This window comes from Gymnoscopelus braueri, assembly GCF_963280865.1.
Source record: "Gymnoscopelus braueri genome assembly, chromosome: 1".
NCBI classification, from domain to species: domain Eukaryota; kingdom Metazoa; phylum Chordata; class Actinopteri; order Myctophiformes; family Myctophidae; genus Gymnoscopelus; species Gymnoscopelus braueri.
Window position 1 is genome coordinate 19,851,397 of NC_137603.1, and position 26,856 is coordinate 19,878,252.

The window sequence follows — 26,856 nt, forward strand, 5'->3', positions numbered from 1 at the left end:
AAAATACTGAGTTGTTCAATTATTTTCACACTCTCTTGGTGTAGCTAAATTAACACTTAACATGACCCAAATATGACCCAAAGGCTAAATACAGGGATTTTCCTTTTTGCAGTTTACATATAGACCATGCCCCCCGGGTGCAAAAACATCTGACAGGTCCTTTGAACAGAGGACTCTACAGTCAAGAGAGTCACTCAGATATACCCCTCGCACATCTCACAGTGTCACCAGACCCGTCTTCGTCATCAGACGGCCTGTGATTTGCCTCAGTTCTACATGTAGGTGAAAGGCGAGGACACCGCTTACTGTACTGAAGTGCCAGCAGCAACGCTAATGTGTCGTTTCAATGGAGTTCCTGTGGTATTAATTTTCTTCATATTCTTCATGAGACTGTAGGAAGGACTGAGTGGCACGGAGTAGAGGAGACACGTCACGGACAATCGTTAAGACAGGCAAGAAGGCGACATAAACTAGAGATCCTTCTGGTGGTGATTTCAATCCCAGGTCAGCAGAGCTAGAGGTACATTAGTTGTCGTGGCAGACGTGTGTGTATGTCTTAAACACTATCTCTAGCACAATTACTTAGCGAGGACAGGAGTTGGTTACCACCAAGTGCAATTTTTTGTTTGTTTGTTTTGGGGAAAAAAACAGAACATGGCATCGAGCCCAGGACTACTGCTGTGGCTGTCGGTGGTGGCCATGGGCTCTGTGGGACATTCCACAGGAGCCACAACAGAGGATCAACTGCTGGTGAGTAGAACCTTGGCATTTTAGCTATAATTCATCTTCAGCGTGACTGACTGACTTTACCAGAGAGGTTTTCAACAACAGCCTGTAGTTTGTTAGATCATTGGTTGCAATGCTGTTTCAGTCTGAATGTGTGAGTCTACAGAAATAAGGAACTTCCTTATGAAGAAAGTTATACATTTACTTCTTTTTTTTATCGTTTTTTTTTTCTTTTCTTAAAGCTGACCTATAAAGCGTTTCTTTTTACAACATAAAAAATAACCATATTTTGTAATGGAAACATAGTTTTACCAAATAACCATTAACACAACAGACAAACCATGTATGTAAGTGCACATACTCAGGTGCTAGTAATGCCGTGAACAACATTTATATCACAGAGCTCCAGTTGTTGATATCTTTTGAATAAGCAAACTTGAATTACAGTACAGGCATAATCGGTAGCAAAACTGTCACTGACAAATACTATTAAATTCATGTCTAAACTTTTCTCTGACTTGACAACAGACAGTGGACTTGACAAACAAGAACCTACGTAACATCCCCTCCAATTATGGACAGAACATCACTAAGATGGTCCTGAAGAACAACTCCATTGAGTTGTCAGCTGCGGACTACTCAGCTCTGGCTAACTACACCAACCTGGCAGAGCTGCATTTGGATGATAACATTATTAGCATTGTACCTGGGAAATTCTTCTCTGTACTGCCACGGCTCAAAGTACTTAACCTTTCCAGCAACAACATCAGCAGGTAAGGCTCTTCACACCCTACTGACACATTAAATACTATATGAATTCTACATCGTCAATAGATCAAGGCTGCATAGACCTAGTGCTAACACTCCAATGGAATTGGCATTAGCCTTGGCTAGCCAGAAGTTTGTTAACCTCAATCAAATTGTAATAGTTGTCTGAAAACAGACACAGAAAGACATGTCAATGACACCTGTGCCATGTTGTATGCTAAATTGAAACACAAATGGAAAATGGTAAGAATAAAATCGATAAGTTATAGCGATACTATGTCAACCGCATTTGTGTCGTGAATGTACTATGTTGTCTGTTTTGAGTGTATATTGTGCTCTAAACCAACTAGATTAGGGACTAATTCAACTTGATAATGGACGTTTGGATTGTCAACTGTCAAGCAAACTAACCCTTACTGGCGCATTTATTTTACATTACTTGATATGTGGTGGATAACTGTTGAAGTGCCTAAACTATGAAATCAAGTTGATGTTCTCCATAAGAACAATAAAATAAAAAATGTAATACAGACAGACAGATAATAAAGATTGGTATTAATCTTTTGTCAAAAGACTCAATTTTGAAATACACTTCCTCTAAAAGACACTTTGGCAGGTAACAAGTCACCATATAGAAGGTATTTTCTAGGCAGTGTTAGTACTATCATTTGAAGTTAGGGTTAGGGTTAGTTACTGTATCTCTAAGTTAAACAGACACTATACATTATTAATACTATACTGTATTGTTCTGTTAGGGTGGCTCCCGATGCGTTCTCTGGCCTTGATAACCTGACAGAACTGGACCTCTCCCACAACCTAATAATGTCTCTACCTACAGATGTTTTCAGGGGCCTTACCAACCTGCAGGTATTTGCAGTAATGTAGTTGTTGTTCATTCAGTCATAAGAAAACAATACACTGCAACATCTTGAGTGCAAAAACATTATCTCTATAACGTGTAAAGTAGTCATTACTTTTTTTAATGTTTAAATGTAAAAATAAATGCAAAATGAGTTACAGTATACCTACTGTACCTACACACTATAATCATACTTTCCATCCATTATGATTACAGAAAGCACCTTGATGATGTTCATAATACTGTACTTGACCTTAAGTATTATAGTTAAAACTTGACTAAATTAAGCTCTTATAACACATGTTTAATGCATTATGAAGAGTTCTATAATGCATTTTAGATAGAAAGGGTTACAAGTGGCTGCATAAAAGACTTCTTTCGTTTAGTTTACAGTAACATTCAAAGAATCTATTTCTACAATGGCCACGACGAACACCACTGACAGTGGTGATGGTTGTGACGATATCGTTGCCAATACTGTAGCACAACGTGAGGTCCTGGGACCCCTAGGGTTCCATGCGGTGGTTCCAGCTAAATGATTGATAGTTAGGAAGTTAAGGGCCTTCCACACTGAGCACAAATAGTGTACAGTATATTGACTCTGCAACTCAAGTGCAGAGTCCACACCACAACTATAACGACAACAGTGGTAAACGATATATAGTTCTAGTTATAATAGTTGGTGTGGATGGCCCGGGTCTGTAACTCTGAGAGTTACTGTAGATTAACACGAGGATTTTACAGTGTTTTTACAGTGTAGATTGGGGTCTTGACAGTTTTTGCCAGACCCAAGGGGTCGGGCTTACATGAGGCTTTGTACCTGTTTCGTCCATACATGGGCATGGTCACTTTGTCCTCCAGCCCCAGCCAAAAAAAAGTCTGTCACTTTGTCCTCCGGCCCCAGCCAAAAAAAATTCTGTCCCCCAAAAAAGTCTGTCCATACATGGGCATAGAAGGGACACACGTCGTGCGAAGCACGACGTGTGTCCCAGCCATAAAAGTCTGTCCCCCTTTCGTCCATACATGGGCATAGACACAGGCTGACACGTCATGTGAAGTCTGGGTCTGGCAGAACCAGGTCTCCTGGTCTTGTTATAGTACAGTTTGTTGATTACTTTTGATTCAGTAATGGTCTTTTTTAAAGTAAAAAAATTTAAATGTCCTTAAATTGTCACTTCACTGTCATCTGGGGACCCCCAAAAAATCATATTTCATTCTGAACAGCTGACTAGTAAAACGAAATAATAATAATCAGGCTGACTAGAAACATAGAGACAGTGATGGATCAATTTAGGCATTTGCCACCAACCCATGTCCATTGTAACTGTAACATACTGAAGTTGCTTCTTGTCCTGTTGGCTGATTAAAGTGGTTCTGTTTCTCTGAGGTGCTGAGTCTGAGAGCTAATAGTCTGGAGGTTCTGGACAATAGAACGTTTGTGGATCTGAAGCGGCTGAGATCAGTGGACCTACAGGAGAACAACTGGAACTGTTCCTGTCAACCACTGCAACTCCTCAACAGGCTCATTACCTTACAAGTCCAAATAGGTACTGTAGGATACTATGGTTTTTACAATTGAACAATTTCACTGAAAACATTTCTTTCCCACCCAGTTCACGCTGTGCTTATGAAGGTTTCAGGTTCCGAATGCATATTGAAAATGGGGGATAGCTCTTTTTCTTTTCTTTTTTCACTTTTTTGAATGTATACCACAGACAACCTCACAACACGAACACCCACCAACAACCATTTTAAGCCAGAAAAAACACAGACTTTCTCCTGGGTCTCCCCTACACCACAATTTCCATCTTTTTTGGGCGGTGAAACCGCCCCTATATGTGAGGTTTGGATATTTGCACACCAAATCCTGCGCTGTGATTGGCCACAAATGTACCCCCCTAACCCTGCACCGTGATTGGCCAATCACAGTCTATTCAGGACTGTGATTGGCTAGGGAAACATGACACATGTGCATAGCCCTATATAAGAAACCATAACTTTAAAAAAACAATACATTTGTTTTTTTTAAGTTATGGTTTCTTCCATCACTTCTTCCATCACTGTGATGACCACTGTGACCACACCGCCCACTTCACACTGGGTGTGATTTTTTTTCTTCTAAATCTATATCCCGTGTTTTTGTAACCCTTATTTTTTTCACCCGGTGCCAATTTTCTAAGTGATCCTGGGCGCTACACTCCCCTCACCAGCCTAGGGAGGCCAGGGCCGAGCTCATGCCTCCTTCAATGCATGAGAGCCAACTGACCTTCTTGTCTCCTGACAGGGGGGAGTTTCACAATTTCCCTCTTGGCTTTCTTGCTGTGTGTCTCATTTACGACAAAATACAAAAAACGTACCCTGTCTGTCTTATCTACAGCTGGTCCCCGTGCACTGTGTGCTTCCCCAGAGGACAGGGCCAGTCACACCATTCTAGAGGCTTCAGCTGCCTGTAACCCAGAACCCTTGGCCGAGCCAACAACACCAACACTAAATCCAACACTACCCTCCACAACAACAGGAATTCCACTACCAACCAGCTCTGCAACAAGTACAGCTCAACCCACCTCCCCAAACCAGCCTACCACACATTCAGCCACAGTAGTGGCTGAATCCCACAACACCAGCACTTCTAACAAAGGTAGGATGTAGGAGGGATTTTGTTTTCACCCGTTCAGCCCTCAAAACAAACTCAGACCGTTAAAGGACGACTTCACCCCTTTTCAACCTATCTTCATATAATAGGTCCTCACTAATGCTCATGATATAATGGTACAATTTTCTAATCAGTCTGTGTCTCAGAGGGCTGTAGACAGTTCAGAAACCTGTCTACCGGTGACATCATCGATGGGGAATCCAAGCCAATAGAAACTGCAGGCTTTGTATTCCTGGAAAGTTGCAATGCAATAATAGATCCCACTGTTCTCGCCTTAATAAAAATCTGAATTAAAAAATTGTAATCTTTTTGGAGAAAAAAAATCCTGCCTAGTGATGATGTCACTGGTAGACGGGTTTCTGGACTGTCCACAGCCCTCCTATGAGACACAGACCAAGTAGAAACAAATTGTATCATTTTATCATGAGCATTAGTGAGGACCTATTATATGAAGATCGGTTGAAAAGGGGTTAAGTCGTCCTGGGAGACTTTTTTGCATATAGATTGTTAACACTCCAAAAGGGCTCAGACCTCTTTGAAGTGAACCGAACTCAGACCACCTAGGGAGGCGGTCTGAGTTTGGTTCGCTTTAATATGTGCAGTGTGACCACAAAACGCTCCAAGTTCACTTGATTAGCCTTTAGCCCTCTAGGCTGTGGAGACGCTGCATAAGCTATTACTGACAGCAACTCTCATGGTTTGTTACATTTTACAGTAAGATGTCGCAATTAAGTGTTACAAAAAGGTTTTGTAGCAATAACGTATGTTACAGAAAGGTTTTGTAGCAATAAAGTATGTTACAAAAAGATTTGGAAATTTGTTTATTTTATCCAATATTTTCCTGCACTTTCAACAGTAGCTAAAATAGCAGATCTGCAAGCTGTTATTATTCAGCATGGTACTGCAGTACTACCACACTCATACAGTACTGTTGGTGTTGAGGATTGAGTGCCCTGCTCACGGGTACCTTCAAAGAAGCTGCTGAGCAATGGTAGAGTTTTGCCTATTAATTTTCTCCACTCCACGATTTTCCTGACTCCAGGGTTTTAAACCAGTGACCTTCTCATCACAAGCCCTCCATACTGCTTAGTTCCAGTCACAAGGGCAGGTCACTTCCCTTCGGGGCTACTGCTGACTAAATTGTTGGTAAACAATGTATTTCATCTAATAAAAACACAATAGGAATTTATTGCATTGAACCAACCATGACAGAGCGTACTCAAGCATGTGATTGGTCATGCCAGAGTTTTGGCTGCTGTTTCTGGCTGAGACAGAGGCGATGGCTATGGCTATGGTGAGCTCACACTGCTGCTGTAGGGTAAACAAAATCCTCATGGCAAATCAGCAGCCCCTCAAGACAATGAATTGCAGTCTAAATTGAAGCACTTCGTTCTTTTAAAAATTACTGATCCAAACTAAATTAAACCACAAATCAAACATGCAGTGCAGTGTATTTGTTGGCCACTGTGTGGCCAACCTAGAATATTCAGTGTCCCACAGGCAGCCATGTGCAGGCACATTTCCTGATTTTAGTCCAACGCAAGTCAGCATGGAAACGTATGTATTTCAATTTATCCAAAACACTACATGCTGTGCTCAAACCACAGAAATGGCTCAAACCATCCACATTTCTTTGGACAGTTATCAATTATGTTCAGGCTTCAACTACACACCTGCCAAGGAGAGTTAACTAAGGATGTTAGATACTTTGTTTCACACAGCAAACCCAGCCAATGCACGTTGCAAGCAGAAAAGGTAACACCCTTACCTAGCTAGTTGCATTTCAATAGGGGGAAATATATTTTTGAACTTGAAAGCATGAAAAAAAAGAGAGACAATGTTCCATGACCATGTTGGCGACAGGGTGTCGCTGAACTAGGCTAGTTTAGTCTTGTTTTATTGCATAGGCTTATTCAGTGAAGCTCAATCCACTGCTTTCTTTATTTCTGAGGCATTTGTTCTTTATTAGACAGTACAGTAGAGCAGGGGTCTTCAACAGAGCAGGGGGTCCTCAGAGTGACTACAGGGGGTCCGCCAAATCTTTGAGTGATATGATTTTTGGGCGGTGAAACCGGCCCTATATGTGAGGTTTGGACATTGCACCCCCCCAACCCTGCGCTGTGATTGGCCACCAGTGTACCCCCCTAACCCTGCACCGTGATTGGCCAATCACAGTCTATTCAGGATTGTGATTGGCTAGTGAAACATGACACATGTGCATAGCCCTATAAATAGGACTATGCACTTAAAAAAAACACATTTGGTTTTTTTTAAGTTAGGGGTGTACAATGGTTGGTCCACAATATTACTTTTCTTTAAGTGAACTTCCATCACTGTGATGACCACTGTGACCACACCGCCCACTTCACACTGGGTGTGATTTTTTTTTTACATTAACCACTTGAACCCTAGCATCCCTTTTCTGAGGAGAACTTTAGCCAAAAATAGCAGATCTACAAGCTCACAACGCCTCGCACGGCACCACAGCATTCCCACTGGTCTCTTTGTCACAAAAGCATATTGAGGAGAGGGATAATTGGCACAATTGATTAGACGTAGGGGCACCCTGCCCACCACAACAACTCACGTCAATGAAGGGTCACCTTTCAGAGATTGGTTAAAGTATTTTCTATTATACTGTAGGCCTACATCTAAAATAATATATCTCTTGTAACCTAAACGGGATCATCAGTAGGGCTGTCACGATTACTATTTAATTATTTATTTAAAGTTGACGATTAATTATCACTCAAATGATTGCGATTAACGATTTAATTGTGTTTCTGTCGTTGAAAATTAATGGAACATTATGAATAAAAAATTAATTTCTGTTTGGCTTTTAGCTTTCGTAAACAAAAGTTGCACAGGGCAGATATGACAAATAACAATTTTTTTATGACTTTATACTTATACTTAAATAAACATTAATAGTGGAAATAGACGATCTATAAACTCAAATTTTGAGCTTATAGATCGGCTCTTCCCACTTATTTTTTTTAAATATGACATTTTTTAATATGGAATTGATTATGACGAATATGCAAAAATAATTGCGATTATATAAAACAATTGCGATTAGACGATTATGTAATAATTGTGACAGGCCTAGTCATCAGAGGCGGGTTCTTTTCAACTCTTACAACCCCTCTCTCTCTCTCTCTCTCTCTCCCCCCCTCCTCCACACCAAGCCCCAGCAGGCGGCTCTGATGGCACCAGCCCCATCATCCCGGTTCTGGGCAACACCTGGAAGTTACTCGTCGGCGTCCTGGCCATTGCACTCTGCACCTCCACCGTCATCGTCTGTGCCATCAAGTCACCGTCCTGGTACAAGCTCCTCTTCAACTACCGGCACCAACGACTGAGAGAGGACGACGAGCCACACATCTTCACCACGGCCGGACGGAACTCCAACTACAGCCTGGACACGCAGCAGACCGAGACGTCCGCTTACGAGCTGGAGGTCAGCAGTCAGCGCGGAGACGAGGAAGACGAAGACGAAGACGGGTATATTGAGGACCGCTACATTGACACGGCTGACTACAGAGCAGGAGGCGGGAAGTACAGCAGCGCAGCCACGGCTGAGGACATACCATGAGCCAACAACCAAAGAAAGACGGTTTGTTTAACACCGTCAGAGGGAGGATGTTTATAGATTTATGACAGGATCATATTTATTTTTTTCTAAGAAATGTTCTGTATAACTGACTGATAAAAAAATGGACTAGAGAAGAATGTCAGAACGATCAGAAACGTTTTCATCTTTGTCCCACCTATAGAATCTAATAAACCCAAAACACTACGATTATAATCATCATCACATGGTGGAAAATGATTGTAGATTGAGGGGGGGGGGGGGGTGTTAGAACTTGTGTAAATGATATTCAAAACTTCACCAGCAGCCACTTTCACTATATTGCCAGGCTATAGGTTAGAGAGTAAGACTTCTGAGTGATGGTTGAGTTCCTGTCAAAGCGTCTGGCACAGTAGATAACCCAGACTTTGTAAAGCTAATCTAAAATCTATCAGCATCTAGAGGGCCCTCATGTGGCACAGGGGTAAAGTACCTGTCCACCACTGAGTCTATAGGGTTTGAATCCCCTCATCTGCCTCTGGTTTGGCCAAGCGTCTATACGAACACAATTGGGTGTGTTTGGGGAAAGGAATCTATCGATCAGGGTGATCTTTGTTGTTGAATGTACTCCTACGGGCTGGGCCCAAAAAAATACTCCATATAACTGTGTGGGATATTGTGCGTTTGAATCTGGTTCACAGCCTTGTGTTTACCATCAATATTTTTTTCCCCCACATACTTTCCTCTAAAAAGTATATATATAAACTTGACATTTGATTAACATCACGAGCATCAGAGCAGCACATGGCTCATTCTTGCACAGACACAGGACTTAACTGTGTAATCTGAACTACATGTCATGTACTGTGACTGCTGACCTGTGCAGCCTTACATGCACTATAAAGGCTGCTTCTCCTAACCTTGGCCCAACCGGCCAGCAAGCTGGATTCACTGTCCGCCTGGCGGCTCCTGTGACTCAGGCGTTTGCACAGTGTTTGTTGGGTGTTTCAAAACACAACACAAAGACTCTTTTGACCGCATCTTGTTTGGCCTGCTGACTTCAAAACACTGGCCTCAGGCCAACATATCAAAGCCACACTTGGAATCTTCATGTCTTGGTAAAACAAAAGAGTCTCTCAACAGACTCCAAACAGCTGCTGACAAAGCAACATAAAATGCCAAGGGTGAAGGGGTGGGATGGTTCTTTGCAAGAAAAAGGTTACAGGATTGATGTTACCAATAAGGTTACATCATCGTGGCTACAGTATGCAGGAATACATGCTGCCAAAGGTATATCCTTGAGGAAGATAGAAATCATTCTGAGCAAAGCTAATGCATTTCAAACAAGAAGAGGTCTGATAACGGCATGACTCCCATGTGGATCACGGACTTTGAGTCGCCACTGTATGACGTCAGTCATCTTTGACGTATATATGATGTACTAGAGGTTCGGGTTGCTGCGCAGCCCTCACATCTACGTTGTACCTCCGATCCAACCGATATGCCCAAATATGGAGATGTCAGTCCTTGTCCCATGCCCATATATGGAGCTGACTGATTTGTTTGCGCCTGATGCCATGACGACACATTTAGGTTAGACAATACACTCATGAGCGTGATGACGTGGTCCACCAGCCGGCCGGACGGTCGGTCCTTCCATTAGCCAATTTGAATGACTCCTGTGGGCAAGGTTGCAACCCCATCTGACCGCCTTTCATTCCCATTATAAAATTAAAAATACAAATACACACACAGTATGAAAAAAAAGAGGGGAATAAGTGTGTAAGTACTACTGTACTTCCTTGGCCTACTGGCAGCTTGCACAAGAAATGTGGCACTGATCGATCCAGCGGTTTGCAAGATAAATCATGGAAAAGACTAAAACATACAGGCAAAGCCCCTTCCAGGCAGCTCACATCCTGCAGAGCCACACCATAAAAACAAAGTGTCTCTAATCAAATGGGCCAACCTGCTGCCATGATCATGGTGCACACAGGGCATGAGTCCATTTCAGAGGGGGGTGGCCTGGAGGGTTTCCAGAGAACAACACCCCTGTTCCACATTCAGAGATGGAAATTACACCAGAGAACTTTGAAACTAACTATAAAGAATTTTGATGACTTTTCATTCAGACAGATATTCTCACAATCATGCTTGCAATCAAACGGTATGTCAGAATGATTCTGGAGTAGCAGTGAAAACGTTTTATTTAGAGCCCTGGAATCTAGTCAGAACTTTAGATTGACTGTTGCCAGGGACAGCTTACTTTTGGAGTTTTGATGGACTTTATTCATTGCACTTTGTGTATTAATTAATGGAACTGTACTGTACCATTGGACAGCAACATCTAACATCATGCGTAATGACAGGCTAAAGAAAAGAAGATGCTTAGCTGCAATTCACTGCAAATCCGCCAAAATGGGTTTGTTGCTATTTTGTGTATAAATCAAGATATTGTTTTGCTATGAATGTCAATGAACTGTACCCATTTGATCGCTAAACATAATGCTGTTCCAGTATGATAACCTATGATTTGTGTGTATTTATTTGTAGCTAATTCATTCATCGAGGCTTCAGGCTTCAGACTGAATTGACATGAACTCTAAAAGAGTAGTGTAATCCAGCACAGCACAGAATCAATCTTGGTGAAATTAATTAGTTGAAAAGCTGCCAAATACATTAAAGTGTTATAACATGACATGTGTTGCTTTACAGTGCTAAGGGGTCTATTTTTACACTTTCAGAGTTTCATTTACATTTTGGATATTGCTGTGTATTTTTTAGCAGTGGAACCTCTCACCCTGGCAAGATGAAGCCCAAGATGCAATACAACACAGTCCAAAGAAAACACATGGGTTTGGTACTTACTCTCGTCTCTCTGTAAAGATGACATCTATGCTCCCTGCCTCTCTGTCATTCTGGGCTTTCAGCTGCACAAACATATGGAGAGAAGATATGTTTATATTTTTGTGAAATAATGAATGAACTTCAAAATAAAATAATGTATATAATGTTGTCTTCTACTTATTCCAAAGTGGCAGTCACATATGCAGGGCATATAATCCCAAATCTGCATTAAGCTTGTATTGTTGCAGTGCCACACCACTACAGCAAGCGTATGTAGGACGGACACACTAATGTATAATAATTGTATAATGTATAATAATTATGAAATGTCCAAAATAAGGACGCCAAATTGAAAGTGTTTTTTTTTAAGGGAATAGAATTCGCTTCTGTAATGGGAAATGACTGCACAAGTACTGAAATAGTAAATTAAAAAAGAATGAATAACTTTTTATATAGTTGTATATATTGCAATAATAAGGTGTTGTTGTCACAAAATCCCAAGGCACACCTGGACTCATAGCACACGACTGTGCCTTGGTGTATTTACAAATAATAATTGCTCCAGTTCTTTTACTATCAAAAACAGACAGGGGGAGTTACTTACTTAAGTCATAATGTGTAACATGCATTTTAGTAGTCTGTTTGGCAACGTGGTTGTCATTACACCATTTGTCTATACAGAAGTACCACTCAGAAAAGAATGCTGCAGGGTCCTAGCACCCAGGGATATTTCGGAATGCAACAAGAAGTTGTCAGAAACAGTACGTATCGACTTTAAAATACATAAATAAATAAATTTCTGGTACATTTCCATTGCCTACGTCATTTTGGCACAAGTGTCATGGGCAGACACTCGCGAATACGAATAGAGTTTAATAATGTTTCGAAAAACTGTCAAAAATGTATTGAATTGTGTTTAATTGAAAACGTTATACAGCATGACTTTGAGCAGTGAGGACTTAAGTTACTTATTACGCTTTAAAATGTGTAACTTGTTTTAATTTTGTGCTATCAAATGCATTTGTCCAGGTGTAACTGTTCCTTTCTCCCAAATGGCAGATGTCCTATTTTGCAATGAGCTGAACTCATTAATTTGCACATTGTATTAGTCTTCTGAGTGTGAACGCTTGTACTCACCATGTTGAATTCCTTGAGTACATCCTCCATGTCAGTGTTGGTGTTCAACATGTCCACCAGCTGGTAGATACAACCACAGGGAATATATATATAAAGTGTCTACAAGTCATTACTACAATTAACTCAACTTTTACATTTATTGATAATTATTTCCATGGCTGATCCTTTTGGTTTACATGTAACTGTCTGAATGGCATAATTGTACATGAGAAACAGTGTCATAGTGGTAACATTGAAACATGTATTATCTCAAAGACTTGTATGCTGATTGTAATTGTATGTCTTTTGAGCAAATTCACAGAAGTTCAATATCACTTGTTCTGGGTCACTTTTAAGTTTAACCCATTAAGACCTGGAACGCATCTGTGTCACTTTAGATTTCTTTGGCTATTAAAAAATAGCAGATATACAAGCTCATAGCGCGGCACCGAGTGCCGCGCTATGAACTTGTAGATCTGCTATTTTTGAAAAATCTTGAAAAAAAAATTAGGATTTAGAAAACATTTTTAAGAATCGTCTCAAGTCTTAATGGGTTAAACAGAAAAACATTCTAAGCACTTCAAAATGTAATGCTGTACTCATGTGAGTGCTGCATGTCTAGTATTGTGTCTTGACAATAGTCTTGCATCAATTGTTGGGTGTGTTGTTGTTGGACTCTCACAGCACCACATGCCAAAGGCAATTCATCATCTGAACTTATTTGGCAACGAGGTGATTTCGCTTCTAAAAGGAATTTGTAGCTCGTAGCACAGGCTGTGACCGGTGGATGGGTGAATTAAGTACCTCACAGATGCATCATGGGGACTATAACAAAGGATGTCACTGTGCAGTTGTTTACCATGTTGTGGTCGGCCAGGTGGCCCTGCAGGTCCTTGATCTCCCCCGCCAAACCCTCCGCCCTGCAGAGGATAGAAGACAACACAGTTGGACAGTGTTTATTGTAGTCAAGTGAAGTACATGCAACCTTTTTTACTTATTTTTTTTTTTTAAAACCATTTATACAGTAAAATAATGAGTATTATATTAACTATGAAAAATGTAACCAAATCTATTTGAATTTCTGATGCTGAGAATCTAAAGAGCATGTGCAATAACACACCATGACTCTCCTGCATGAGAGACCAAATTTCATAATCTACTGCTCACTTGGCCAGGGGAAATATTGCACTTAAGAGCTTCAGGCAGAACAATTTCTCAACCAGTAGGTGTCCTACACGAGAACCAAGTACTGTTTTATTTGTTAAATAAGTTCTGGATAGCAGCATTAATTCCCACTCAGCTTGGACACTGAGGGATTAAGTGGGTGGTGACATCTAGTGGTAGAGTTACAACATTACATAAAAGATCAGTTGCAAAATTCCAATTCCAATGATTTTCTAGTCATTGTAAAAAACGATGATTGTATTTTTCAAATTGAGACATTTTATCACATCCGATTGGCTTATCCGGTCTGAAGACTAATCATTTTAAACACTAGCCTCTCTGACTGCCATTCAATCATGCACAGTGAGTGAATACATTATTTATTGAACTGAAATACGAAACATGAAAATATATTTTGTAAACATTTTATATTGAATTGTATGTTGGTTTAATAACAGCATTTGTAGGTAGATGTTAACTATGGTTGTGTCTAGTTTACAGGAATCCATCCATACAGTAGATTTAAAACAGGTCCTTACCTCTTTTCGTAGGACAGATAGACAGAGTTCTCCTGGTTGAAATTGTCAATTTCCTTTTGTAGTTTACTGTTCTCTGTGGTCAGCTCACTGATCTTACTCCTGATGACACCAACAACATAGAGAAAAGTGTCTATTAGAGCTGGATGATATGAACCGACAGACAGAGACTGGTGTGTTTGAGAGAGAGAGAGCAGGTTATACAGTAGCGGCTAAGTTTAACACAGTAACGTTAATTTTACTAAGAGAGTATGTGTCCATTTTTACACTCTCAAGAGTTAAATTAACACTCAGATAAGTATTAAAAGTATTATTCAGATTCAACTTTATTGTCGCATCACAGGTATACAGGTGTAAAAGAGAGGGTAAAACTCTTCATTGTGCAAGCTCCAAACATACCTCCATGCTCCCAACATTTGCAGTTTTAAGAAAGAAAAGTCAACGTAGCAAAGTTTCCTACCTGAGTAGTCCCAAATAGTATGATTTATCCAGAATCTGTCTCTGAGGACCTGGGTAAAAAGGCAGACAGAGAGAGAGAAATAGAGCAACCTGGATTATACAAGTTTAAAATTGTTTACATTTTCCTTCCTTGGATTTTTTAAATAATATGGCTCTGTTGAATACTCAAATCTGATTGGTCAATTAAGGCATGCTGCGGCCTGTTATTTCTGAATGACAGACAGCTTTTAAGAAAATATTTGTTGTCAAATTATTAATTTCTTTCATATGTAGCTGTGTAATGAGCAGGATTCACATCGGTCCTACTGTATGTCACCCTCTCTGGGTATATTTTGTATTAATGACGAGATGTACACTGTACATTATCCTTTGTTTATTTCTTCTCACTTACCCTTCATGCCTGTTTTCATGCCGCTGAGCCCCTGTTGGGTGACAGGCCTTTCTGTCACCTTGATCTGGGCTGACAGTAAACCAGGGGTGGGGATGAGTCCACCCTTTGTACCCGGACGGGCTGTACCAGGAACCATCTGTAGAAGACAACATAACACTGGTCAAAGACAAACCAGAGAAACAATTCAAGCAAGCACACACACTGCACACACACACACGCACACGCACAATACTGTAATTTCTATATATGAAGTGAAAACACAAGGTTTACATTTTTGCCATCCTTACACAAAGAACTATAGATACTGTGTTTTTGACAATTACCAGGAGCTGAGCTGGACATTAAATCATGAGAGAAGACTGTCTCTCTGAACATAGAACTCAAGATCACTGGCATTCAGCAGATCAACTTCCATGATGTCTATTTAAGACTATTCTTAATGTTGGAATAAAATGTGAACTATTCCCGTCCATGTGTAGGTTAAAGGAGTAGTTCACCCAATTACACACCCCATAAAGCCTTGAATTCATGGAGATTATTTTAGTTTTTGTCGCATTCCTAAACCAATAATTTCCATCAAATTATTGGGTCAGGAATGTGACACAAACAATCAACAATTTATGCCCAAAAGGACTGGCTTTATACAGGTTTTGTAGCAATTTGTAATAATTGTAGAAATATTAGGCCTTAAAGGGCAAGACCACTTTGGTAGAGGTTTGGGTTGTGTATTTACCTTGCCATGATGTAACTCCAAAGGCGGACAAGAAATCAAAAATAATTGCTCCATTGATTAGAAATTGATAATTCTAAATTTGCTCCTCATTGACTTACATTGTACGGTAAAACAGCTCTCAAAGTCAGTCTATAAGCACGTAAACGAACACGAACAAAGCTGATTCAGACAATATAGAACATCACCAAACCCAGTACTGTTTGTTTTTTTAATAAAAATGTTAACTTCCTGCTGATTTTACTATTTGAAGATCCGGATCCGCAAATCCAGTCCAAGTTTTCTTCTTAATAAAAATAGCAAAATCAACAGGAAGTTAACATTTTTATTTAAAAAAAAACAGTACTGGGTTTGGTGATGTTCTATATTGTCTGAATCAACTTTGTTTGTGTTTGTTTATGTGCTAAAAGAGTGACTTTGAGAGCTGTTTTACTATACAATGTAAGTCAATGAGGAGCATATTTTGAATTATCAATTTCTAATCAATGGAGCAATTATTTTTGATTTCTTGTCCACCTTTGGAGTTACATCATGGCAAGGTAACTACACAACCCAAACCTCTACCAAAGTGGTCTTGCTCTTTAAGACCATTTTCCAAATATTTATTTTTTCAATGCCCATGTGTTGGTTCCCACAGTAAAAGCTTTTTGGCAAGGAGTTCCGGGTGTCGATGGCAGTGATGGCTAGTCTCATATTCCTGACTGCCATCTTCTCTGATACACTTGTGTTCGTCCTGTTTAACGATCAGCACCACACATGGACTTCTGTAGGGCTTGCGTCAGTGTCCAGCATTCATAGCCGTAAGGGGAATGGACTCTGCAGAAAATAAACTGACGGGGGAGGTTGGATTTCCAATCACTGGTCATACCATTAAGAGCTCTCAATGTACATTATTAATATGTGCAAAACATTTAACCAATAAAGCTGACTATGATAATGTCCTGAGTTCTCTTAATGTGACCTACCCCCGTTCCCAGGCGAGTCGCTGTGGGTGGAGGTCTGATTGGTGTAGGTGGTCTTGCGGACCCTGGAATCACCGGGACCACAGATCCACTGCGACTCATGGGCCTGCCACGACCAGGCAGAGGCTGCTGGCCCGCCATTAATGTCACTGGAGGTGCTGCTAGTGAATATCCTTTTCTAGAGATAAGAAAAAAACAATGCCATCAGTTTAACAGCTATGAGATAAATGTATTATTTAATGGTCTCATCTGATAATGGTATATACCTGGGGCTAGTTTATGACACCAAATAAGTGTCTTGTTCAATTCAAAGATGTTCAACTTTGTTATAGTGGCAAATTACAACAAGTTGTCTCAAGACCCTTTATATATAGAGCAACCCCACGAGCAAGCATTTTTGCAACAGTAGCAACAACAACAAAAAACTTAACTGGAAGGAACATCAAGCAGGGAGAGAGAGAGAGAGAGATAGATAGAGAGGGAGGCAACTGGGTTGGAAAATGTAGCCTATTTACACTATTAAGACATTAAACAGCTTTCCAAGTTGTCACTTGTCTATTTTAACCACAGGGCTGAATAGCTTACATTATACATTCTTATTGTGCACTATGTGCAGGGCATTTTGGGGGGTCAAATTCTAACTTGATTCTAACAGGTTTTGCTCAAATCAGGATTAGCTTCCATATAACGTGTTATGAGAAATGCAACCAAGCCTGCATAAACGCCGCTACCCAGAATATAACCTTGTGTATCTTATTATTACCTTTAATTCACATTGTAACGCGTTTACCTTGGTTAATTATCGTACTATAGCTGACATGAACGTGTCTTCTTCAAGCTTGAAGGAAAGTTTTCAGTGCAGAATGCTGTACGTTAGCCACCTTGGTGTTGTTGTTGCTCTGGCAACCGTTGCATGCAAGTTATCGCGAGACCTTCTTCTCTAGTTGGAATGAGATAGCACCAACATAAGTGTGTGTCGCCCTCCGCTGGAAGAAGAAACACATCATACTGGAGAGTTTCCTGGGGGGTCCCCAGTCCCACATGATTTTAGGGGGGTCCCCAGACGACGGTGAAGTGACAATTTAAGGACGTTTAAAGACCTTTTAATACCTCAAACAAAGAAAGAAAGAAAGAAAAGAAAAAGACCATTATTGCATCAAAAGTAATCTGGTCAAACATTGGCCAAATTGTCAAATAACATAAGAAAGAGGCAAATATTGTGCTATTTTCACAATATTTATCTGTGGAATTGAGTCGAACTAAATGGAATGCCTCAACTCTTACAAGTCCAAGTGCTTGTCAGGGTGGGGTGGGGGGTCCCCAGTTCAAATATGATTATTTTGGGGGGTCACGACCTGAAAAGGTTGAGAACCACGGCCTGCTGTATGTGACAGACTGATCAGTCCATGTAGATGATCATTATTCTAGCACTAAGGACCGTGTTATGACATTTTCTTCATGGCTTCAGGGAGGAAAAAAACTCTTGTCTTTAAGTCTATCAACTCAGTAGATTGATCATTTTCATTAAAGGTGTGGTGTGTGTGTGTGTGCGTGTGTAGCAGAGCATAGATATGCAGCAGAGTGTCTCAGAGCCTGACCAAAAGCCTAATACCATAGTATTATAAATTATATATTGTCATAGCATGTTTAATGATCAATCGGATCAATTAATGGGAATAATGTTCTGGCTTGGTTCAATATGGAACTAATTATTTAAGTTTCTATTTATTGGTATCACGATTCACAATCAATGAAGATTGATGCCCGGTCTTGTTCATTGCGCCATAAAAAGTAGTGCGGAAGTTTTGCCAAGGTGCTCAGTCAGCGTTTTAATTAGGTAATGACTTTGTTTATACTTTATTTTTTAATAACCATACCCCATTGATATTGTCAAGTTTGGTGACATTTTGATTCTCAGTGGCTGCTTTCACTAGCTGCCTCTTACTGTATATGACCACAGAAAAAGACAGTGTGCAAACAATTGTAACTGGTCTTTAAATGGTTACATTCTAACCTTGGTCATGAGATGATAAGATAACCATTATGCTCCTGTACTGCATTGCATTATTTTGCGTAAAGAGAAGGGAAGTGTCAAACGTTGCGGTTGTTTTTTGTGCATGCTGCAGGTCTTACGTGACAATTTTCCTGTGTGGAAGTTGTGATGCCCTGACTGACCCTTGCTGTCAATTAATACCCTTCGGAAAACACAAAATGGGAATGACCTTTCCTCAAATTCTTCTGCTTTCTTTTAAAATTATTTTCAAACAAAACAAATTAAACCGTTCAAATGATCTACCCTGTTCCAGGCTGAGTGGAAGGAGGTAGAGGAGGTGTGGCGGAAGGAGGCAACAGCAGAGAAAGCGGATGGACAGGATGAAGTCAAGTCATACTGAGTGGCTCAATCACCAATAGCATCACCATCTCTCCTGCAACTAAAACGCTCTGCTGGCACTGGACCCAGGAAGAAATTAAATATCGTCTAACACTTAGAGATTAAAATGGGCCCTGATCCAGAAAGGTTGAGAACCACTGCTTTATACAACAATCCCTTGTCTAAGCCCATTACTTTCCATAGCCTTATTCCATGGATTAATGCAAAATACAATCTCACGACTGAACTTTTAGATTTCTTTTCTGGAAGATGGAACACGTTTTCTATTGCTTGACTACTTCAAATAGTGCATTCCAGGGAAGTCATGCTGACGTCTACGGACTCCAAATGACTGAAATCAGTTGTGGTGAAAACTTTAATCCATGTCAGTGTGACAGATCGTAAGTGAACAAGTCAATTAAAAAAAGATCCATTGCAAAACATTCATTACAAAACTTTTATTTCAAACTTTCAAGATTAAAATATATCGGAACAATATTTGATCCCTCAAAAGATAAAACTGTAGCAATAACACATTTGCGCCCTTACACACAAAACAATAAGATGAGCTCCCATTACTCGGGAGGGGTGAACACCATCACGTCATTTGTACAGACTCTGCCTTATCCTGTCCCTCAGGTCGGGGGTGAACAGGAGGAGGTCTGATTCAGCATTCCTGGCCTGAGAAACACAAAGTAGAAAGACCGTGTCAAATAGTCTCCACTGAATAGGCCCAAAGCTAACATACAATGTGAAATATGAGTTGGATTATCAGTCCCGTTTAACGGTTTTCAACCTGGCATGTATAGGTGAAAAGTATAGACGTTGCACAACAAAGTAGTGCTTAAGTGGCTAAGAGTTAGATTTGGAAAATAGAAAAGCAAAGGGTGTATCTCAATAAAAACAGCCTGTGGTAACTGGTACCTGAGCCAAATCTGAGCACAACAGTGATAACAGCCACATTCAGTGAAAATGCATTTGCATGTGCTGGATTAAGATTTCACACCATCACTTTAATTACAGTCCGCCTTAGCATCCGTCCCAGTGCTTTAGTGGTGTAAAAACCTTACTTGTGGGGGCGTTCGCTCATCTCCATGTCGAGCGCTAAGACTCTCCACTTCTACGGGCAACGTCGTCTCCATGGCATCAGTGTTCCTTGGTGACAGGCTGCACATTTCTGATGGTTGAAAGTATCGCTCATCCAAGTCAGGAGCATCCTTTAATCACAAGAGACTTGGTTACTGAATAGATTAACTTGCATCCGTTTCATTTCAGCGCAATGCATTGCAATAACTAATGCAAAGTAGCCAGGTATGAATACGACTGGACTCTCACAATAAAGGTTGGAATATGAGTCATGAACCTTTGTCTATATACACACCAACACTGCTCATGAAGCCTGCTAAAATTGTAAGGGAGCAAAGTGTTCCATTAATTTCTTTGAGCAGTATAGTTATGGACTTAGACGAGGCCCGGACGGCTAGCTTAGCAGGCCGGGCACCTAGGCTCAATGCAGCCTGACAGCAAGTCACAGGATCGAGTCCCCGATCCTGTGACTTTCCTTTGCTGCGCGTCACCCCATTATCTGTAAAACTAATGTCCTACCAATAAAGGCATAAAAAGCCCAAAAATGTATCTTAAAAAAAGAATTACAAAACAACAAGCATGTGCGTCAAAGTAACTAGGATAACAGGTGAAGAACAATTTAGGCACAAATCTAGATTATAGTGCAACTGAGAAGAACTGTGGCTTGTCAGTCTCAGCTGCTGTCATGGAGTTGTGATGGTTACAGACTAATTGTGTTGAGCTAGCATTTAGAAAGTCATACATAAAATGTTCACCTCAACAACTGAGCTGGGGTCTGGGGTTTTGATTGATTGAAAATTTTATTAGGCAAAAGAATGTAAAACATCAGTTACATTTATAATACTTTTGTCTAAAAGGTCCGACCAAAAAAGTCCTTGCGGTCTTGTTTCCGTTGGGGTCCTTGGATTAATTTCATAGACATATATAATAGCAACCAAACAGTTCAAATAAAAAATACCACTATGTACAAAAAAAGCATCATGAAAAATAAAAGTAAATTTATATACAAAAAAAGGGGGGAGGGGGGGTCATCTGTCTACAGGGAAACTGGTACTACCTCCTCTTATGGCCTCCAGAAAGATGAGTTTTTAGGGCTGTTTTGAATGAGCCCAACGAACTGCATTTTTTGAGGGATGGGGTTAGGCTATTCCATACCTCGGTGGCCGTGGTGTAGAGGGTGTCATTTGTGGATTCCTGGCCGCAGAACAATGTGGGTGAAGCTGGCACAACAGGGCAGGGAGACTCAGTGAAGCTCAACTCTGTTTCGGGAGCCTGGCTGGAGGGAGAAGTGGGTATGCACGGAGCAGGGGAAAGCCTCGGCGAGAGTGGCTGGCTGCTGATCTCAGGCTTTTCTTCTCCGTCTTGCACTGGACAAAAAGGAGACTCTGGAGCCAGGGTGAGGCGGACAGGGGTGCGGTTGAGAGGGGAGAGGTGTGACATGGCAATGGATGGGCGGGTCACTCTACCACAGGGAGAAGAAGCTGCGTGAGGCGGCATGGCAGCACTCGGGCGGCTCAACCATCCTGCAGACACATAACCAGAGAATGAGCAGATTGTTCAGGCTGTTGTCAGACTGGTAGTAAATATGTTCCTAACCATGATGCATGCTTGTTCGTAAGCAAGAGAAAATGCAAACCTTTAATCAGGTAGCATGAAAAACATCTTAGAGGATGACTTAAGATGATGTAACCTTGAGTCAAAAGTTGCCATTTAATGGAAACCAATTTAGGGATGACATGAAGCCAAAGTTTTCCAGTAGCTCCGGCCGATGCACACAAGGCCCTAAGTCATGTCTCACAGTAATGTCTGCCCAACATTACAGATTTCAGTCTTGCGTTTGACTCAGTGTTTTCTCCCATAATATACAAGAGCACAAAAAAAAGGTGTTCGTCCTACTCTGCCAAGTGAAGCACTCTCACCTGTCGGTTTGGCTGGGCTTTCCACTTTAAAGAAACCGCCATTGAAGACCACTGTGTCTGTGGCCTGGGTAACTGTTGGGGCTTCTGACACCTGGATGCTGGGGTTGTCCTCCGTGGTGCCACCAGCAGCCTGGGCAGCTTTCTCTGCAACCTGCTTGGCCTTAATCGCTGCCTTTACAGCAGCCAGGCGAGACTTGGCCTCTGCATTCGTGCCTGCTCCCTTTGGAGCAGCAGTGGGAGGTGGTTTCTGAGGAAGGCACAAATTGGCACCAAGTATTAGCAAATATAACGGCAGCAGAATCGTTTCAAGAAGACTAAGATACAAGTATGTAACATATATCCCCACAGACTTTCTCACCCCATGCAAAGTAAGCAAACTTTTTGGGCAAGTTAGATTTTTTTACCTTGACAATCTTCCTCCGACGTGGTGGAGGTTTGTGTTCCTCCACCCAGCATCTGGCTTCAGCCTCCTTGAGGGCCTCAAACTTCCTAAATACATCCTCAACCTGAAAAGGAAATAATTGGATTAGAACAAAATATATAATGCAGTACATATTAAGCGTTTTAGAGTTTGTCTCAGTTCAGTCTCACCATTCCAACAGATGTTTTTTTTATCATCCATCCGTCATAAACCATAAGAATCTGTTCAAAACAAACTGTGATGAAGAACTTGTGAGCCCCTACCTGGAAATACACCATCTCCCAGAAACCCTGCAAGTCAGTGCAGGTGGTGAGCTTCTCCCCACGTCCAAGAGCACAATCATCAACCAGTCCCAGAAACTGGCCAAAACGCTCCTTCATGAGCAACCTGGCCTGGCCCACCGCTGTGCGCATACGATCCCTCACTACACACACACGGATGTACAAAAGGGAAGAGTTCAATGGATATAACTCGGATAATCTTCAGTCATCTTGTATCTCCATATTTCAACTTTTTTCATAAATTAATGCCCAACTGCTTCATACTACAGTGTCACAAAAGTAGCTAAAATAGTTGCTCAACAAGCACAACATTGTGAGCTTTTAGAGCTGCTAGTTTGAAAAAGTTGTTACGTGCGTCTATGATTTTAAACACATTGAACCAGTGAAAAGCATTAAGCTTTTGTGACTTAACTACACGGATCCATTGGAACACAGGTTATTTTTTATACCCCAATTTTCCTGAAAAGTATCAAGACTCACTCTCTTCAGGGATGGAGTCATCATCCACTTTGACCTCCCAGAGCTGAGAAAGGCTGGTCAGCCTGTCAGTCTCAGTGGTGACCTGTGACCTGATGAACACAGACGTCACTAGACAACACAAACACTCAACATACCAAGTTAGCAGACTTGTGATTCCATTACATAAATGTATAATTATATACAGTAATTGAACATTACTTCATGTCCAGTGAGTTTGAACATCATTCTACATCATTTTCTCACCTGAAGTATGGCACGTCATGCTGGGGCTCCTGGGAGCCGGCCGGAGCATGAGGGGAGCGGAGTGGGGCTTTAGGGGGAGATGGTTCCTTGGTCTCAGCCTCAAAGAGGGGAACAGGTGGGACGTTGAAGTTTGCGCTGGCAGGGAGAAAGCAGAGTAATAAGAGTAGAGTTTGTCAATGCATGGTTTGGGAACTGAATATTTTTGTCACTGTCCCACATAGCAAGGTCTGCGAACCACAAAATGTGACAAGACATAAAACTCAAGATTCTTTAGTCACGGAGGTCATGCACACAAACCTGGGTCTGAGGAAGGCGTCCGCTGAGGAGAGGCCAGCGGGGGCCTCAAACACAAACCCTTCAGGGGCGAAGGAGGTGGGACCATCTGTGGCATTTCTGGGAGGGAGGGTGTCAGTCAAGGAGGAAGATGAAGGGATGGAGGAGGTGGTGGAATCTGCCCTCTCTTCCCCACGGTGATTTGATTCCGTGTCCTGCTTCTGGGGTAATTAAACAGAACCACTGAACTCCCCACATACAGAAACTGTGCAAAAATTACCCCAATTACTTTTATCGACATACAGTACGTATCGATTTCCATTTAGTAGACAATGAGATGAACACAATAGACGTAGGTGTGCATTTAAATTTTTACCTCCGACACCACAGGTACAGTCTTGTCAACCACCTCCAACACCACTGGTACAGTCTTGTCAACCACCTCCAACACCACTGGTACAGTCTTGTCAACCATTGCTGAATAATTGGAACACAGAAATAATGTTATCAAGTACAGCAGGCAAATAAACCAAGTGAAAACAAAGGAAAAGACTAAAGTCATATTTGGGATAGTGTACTGTGATGTTACAATGGTATACCGCTGTTCCTTCCTCTGCCAGTAGAGGGTGCTACAGGCTTAGCATTGCCTCTTGTCCTACCTGGAGGCCAAAAAACATTTTTAAAAAGCTTTGACACCCACATGTTCTATGACATTATAAAAAGTGTTAAGGCAAAAAAGCTTTTACTGAAATGCCACAGGAGACTAGCAGAAAATGTGTGTACCTCCAGCAGGCTTGTCCAAGTTTGAGCTGGTATGAACTGCTGCACGATCCACTGGCTCTGCTAAAAGAGGACAATACAGATATGATAGTGGAATCTCATCCCTGAATAATAAGCCAACAGATAAATAAAAAATAAACCCAATAATTATTAATTAAAACAGTAAAATCTTCAACTTGAATTTAGCCATGTGTAACAGTATGGTCCATTTGGATTTTTATAATGCATTATAAAGCAAGATAACTTCATAGTCCAAACATGGCTTCTTCCTCAGAATGCAATTAGTTACCTCTAGGGACAACTTTGCCCCTGGTAGCAGCTTGGGTTGGCTGTGGCTGAACAAGAGCTGTGCGGCTCCTGGTCACTCTTCCCAGGACAGGCTTGTTTGGCTGTGGGACAAGATGGAGACAAACATAAGTAGAAGTCAAAGCTCATGCAAGTTGACATAACAGTGCTGGGTGGGGTTATATATGGAGTTACACGTCACCTGCTGATCCGACTTTGTTGAACGTGTGACCCGGGTCTGGGGCACTTTCACTAGTGCCTGGTAGGAAGGAGGGACAATAACTAATGTGTTATTCTATTTACAGAGCGGGTTACCATAACAGCTCAACTACCATTACAGCACAAAACAAAGAATACAAATGTTTTGTCACAAAGGGGCTGGCTTTGAATGCCCTCTCACCTCCCGGGGCCGTAGGGAGAAGGAGTCCTTGGGGTGAACTAGACCGACCTTAAAGACACCCTTAGATTCCTTCTCCCTCTTCTCCTTCTCCTTCTGTAAGAGCTTCTTCTCCTTCCATCTCTTAAGTTGCTCCATCCGTTGCGTGCCAGCCGAGTCTGCGCAGAGAACAACAAGCTGGTCACAACCAAATTCACTTTTTTGAGAGCTTGATACATGTGCAGGTTTTAACTTGCGTTGACACAATCAAGCCTTACTTTTAGCCGACTGGGTCACATTTGGAGTTTGGTCCGGTGCGTCAGGAACATGGTCAAGCTGTCGGCGGCTGTTAACGGCACACTCCCTGTTCTCTTTTTGCAGCTGTGACCTCCTCCGGGAATTCTTTAGCCGCAACATTTGGACACTGGTGTCTCGCTGTCGCAGCCTTGCAAATTTACCTGGTGCCTCCATATTCCTGGTACAGTCAGGTTAACAGAAGGTGAGAATTGTTGATATAGTAAATGGCACAAAATGATAATTTAACATCTTGGACTTGTGCTTGTAAAGGTCCTTGCACACTGGTGCGTCTTTTCGTTGCGTTTTTTTTACAACAATGAAAAAAATTGAAAAAACAATGAAAAAAAATAAAACGCAACGAAAAGACGCACCAGTGTGCAAGGACCTTTACAGTTCAAATGTTATGACGGTGAGATTTTTTTTTTTATGACTAAGACTATATGGCTTGGGTTTCGTTTAAGGCCCAGGGACAAACAGGGTAGCGCTATCGCCTAATTATATATATTTTTAAAAGATTTTGGGGCTTTTTATGCCTTTATTATTGATAGGACATTGGGATCGGGGGGTGACATGCAAAGGCCGTAGGCGGGATCGGGACTAGAATCCAGGAAGCCAGTGCCCGGACTGCTACACCAGTGGTCCAGGCCACCTAATTTTATTTTAAATTAAAAAAAAGACTACTAGCAGCGATTCTCCAGATAGATTAAACCCAGTATACCAACCTTGGACTAAGACTCAAGAGATTTCTTGGTATGAGTCAGGCTAGTAAAATAAGTAGCAAACAAACTACAGCCTACAGCAACCTAACCTAACAAACTTGGTCACTAATTAGCTCTAATGGTAGATTCAGATTGTTGGAAAGGGCTTCAGATCTTACCTTTAGAGAGTGGGAAATTAATCTTCTAGTTAGTAGTTTGTTGCTTACTTACTTTCTTCAACGTAGCCGTTTTCCAGGACAAATGATAACAAAGATGGCGGGTCACGTTTGCACGCTGCGTGCTGATAGGCTGAAGCCTGAGTGACACGGCCTTCAGGTGATACTGCTGATCAGTGTTGCCATGTCGGCCTATTATTATAAGCAACTTACTGTGGGCTTCTTTTTCTGTAAAGTTGCTTGTAAATATTGGTAGTTGCGCCGGGTTGCATTTTTTTGGGCTTGTTTCTAATATGCCTTTACACACCGGTGTCATAATTGTTTGGGGGGAAATAGTAGATCTACAAGCTCAATGCGTGAGCTTGTATTTAGGCTATTTTCACTGTAG

The 26,856-nt window shown here is 41.3% G+C and overlaps 3 protein-coding genes across 6 annotated transcripts in view; 1 reads left to right on the forward strand and 2 right to left on the reverse strand.

Annotated features, from left to right (window-relative positions):
- Nucleotides 1-17,675, reverse strand: part of ift74 (intraflagellar transport 74) — a 36,850-nt gene extending 19,175 nt beyond the window's left edge. Inside the window, exons 1-8 of one of the 2 annotated variants that reach the window (XM_080428406.1) lie at nucleotides 17,546-17,675; nucleotides 16,786-16,960; nucleotides 15,091-15,226; nucleotides 14,701-14,749; nucleotides 14,244-14,342; nucleotides 13,400-13,460; nucleotides 12,562-12,621; nucleotides 11,446-11,507 (exon numbers count right to left, since the gene is read on the reverse strand). In XM_080428406.1, coding sequence (XP_080284532.1) covers nucleotides 11,446-11,507; nucleotides 12,562-12,621; nucleotides 13,400-13,460; nucleotides 14,244-14,342; nucleotides 14,701-14,749; nucleotides 15,091-15,226; nucleotides 16,786-16,923 — 605 coding nt within the window. In that variant the 5' untranslated portion in view covers nucleotides 16,924-16,960; nucleotides 17,546-17,675. The remainder of the gene's footprint in view (nucleotides 1-11,445; nucleotides 11,508-12,561; nucleotides 12,622-13,399; nucleotides 13,461-14,243; nucleotides 14,343-14,700; nucleotides 14,750-15,090; nucleotides 15,227-16,785; nucleotides 16,961-17,545) is intronic. The other variant, XM_080428407.1, reaches the window with a different exon arrangement.
- On the forward strand, nucleotides 655-8,601 carry LOC308080688 (leucine-rich repeat-containing protein 19-like; the record flags this gene model as incomplete). Its single annotated transcript, XM_080422632.1, has 6 exons — nucleotides 655-750; nucleotides 1,255-1,499; nucleotides 2,250-2,361; nucleotides 3,723-3,900; nucleotides 4,761-4,991; nucleotides 8,195-8,601. 6 exons carry the CDS (start codon nucleotides 655-657, stop codon nucleotides 8,599-8,601), a joined length of 1,269 nt encoding a protein of 422 aa, XP_080278758.1.
- A 1,921-nt stretch (nucleotides 17,676-19,596) lies between the features above and the next one.
- Nucleotides 19,597-25,735, reverse strand: LOC308085137 (disks large-associated protein 5-like). Of its 3 annotated transcripts, none has more exons than XM_080428221.1 (16): nucleotides 25,576-25,735; nucleotides 25,322-25,476; nucleotides 25,124-25,180; nucleotides 24,926-25,025; nucleotides 24,640-24,699; nucleotides 24,456-24,515; nucleotides 24,233-24,333; nucleotides 23,881-24,071; nucleotides 23,584-23,718; nucleotides 23,341-23,429; nucleotides 22,843-23,003; nucleotides 22,563-22,664; nucleotides 22,159-22,405; nucleotides 21,395-21,762; nucleotides 20,224-20,370; nucleotides 19,597-19,834 (listed from the first exon to the last, which is right to left on the reverse strand). In XM_080428221.1, the coding sequence occupies exons 1-16, from the start codon at nucleotides 25,712-25,714 to the stop codon at nucleotides 19,757-19,759; spliced, it is 2,190 nt and encodes a 729-aa protein (XP_080284347.1). In that variant the 5' UTR covers nucleotides 25,715-25,735; the 3' UTR covers nucleotides 19,597-19,756. The 3 variants fall into 3 exon arrangements, with proteins under 3 accessions (XP_080284347.1, XP_080284346.1, XP_080284348.1); XM_080428220.1 differs by having other exon boundaries at nucleotides 23,881-24,077; XM_080428222.1 differs by lacking the exon at nucleotides 24,456-24,515 and having other exon boundaries at nucleotides 23,881-24,077.
- Nucleotides 25,736-26,856: the final 1,121 nt, after the last annotated feature.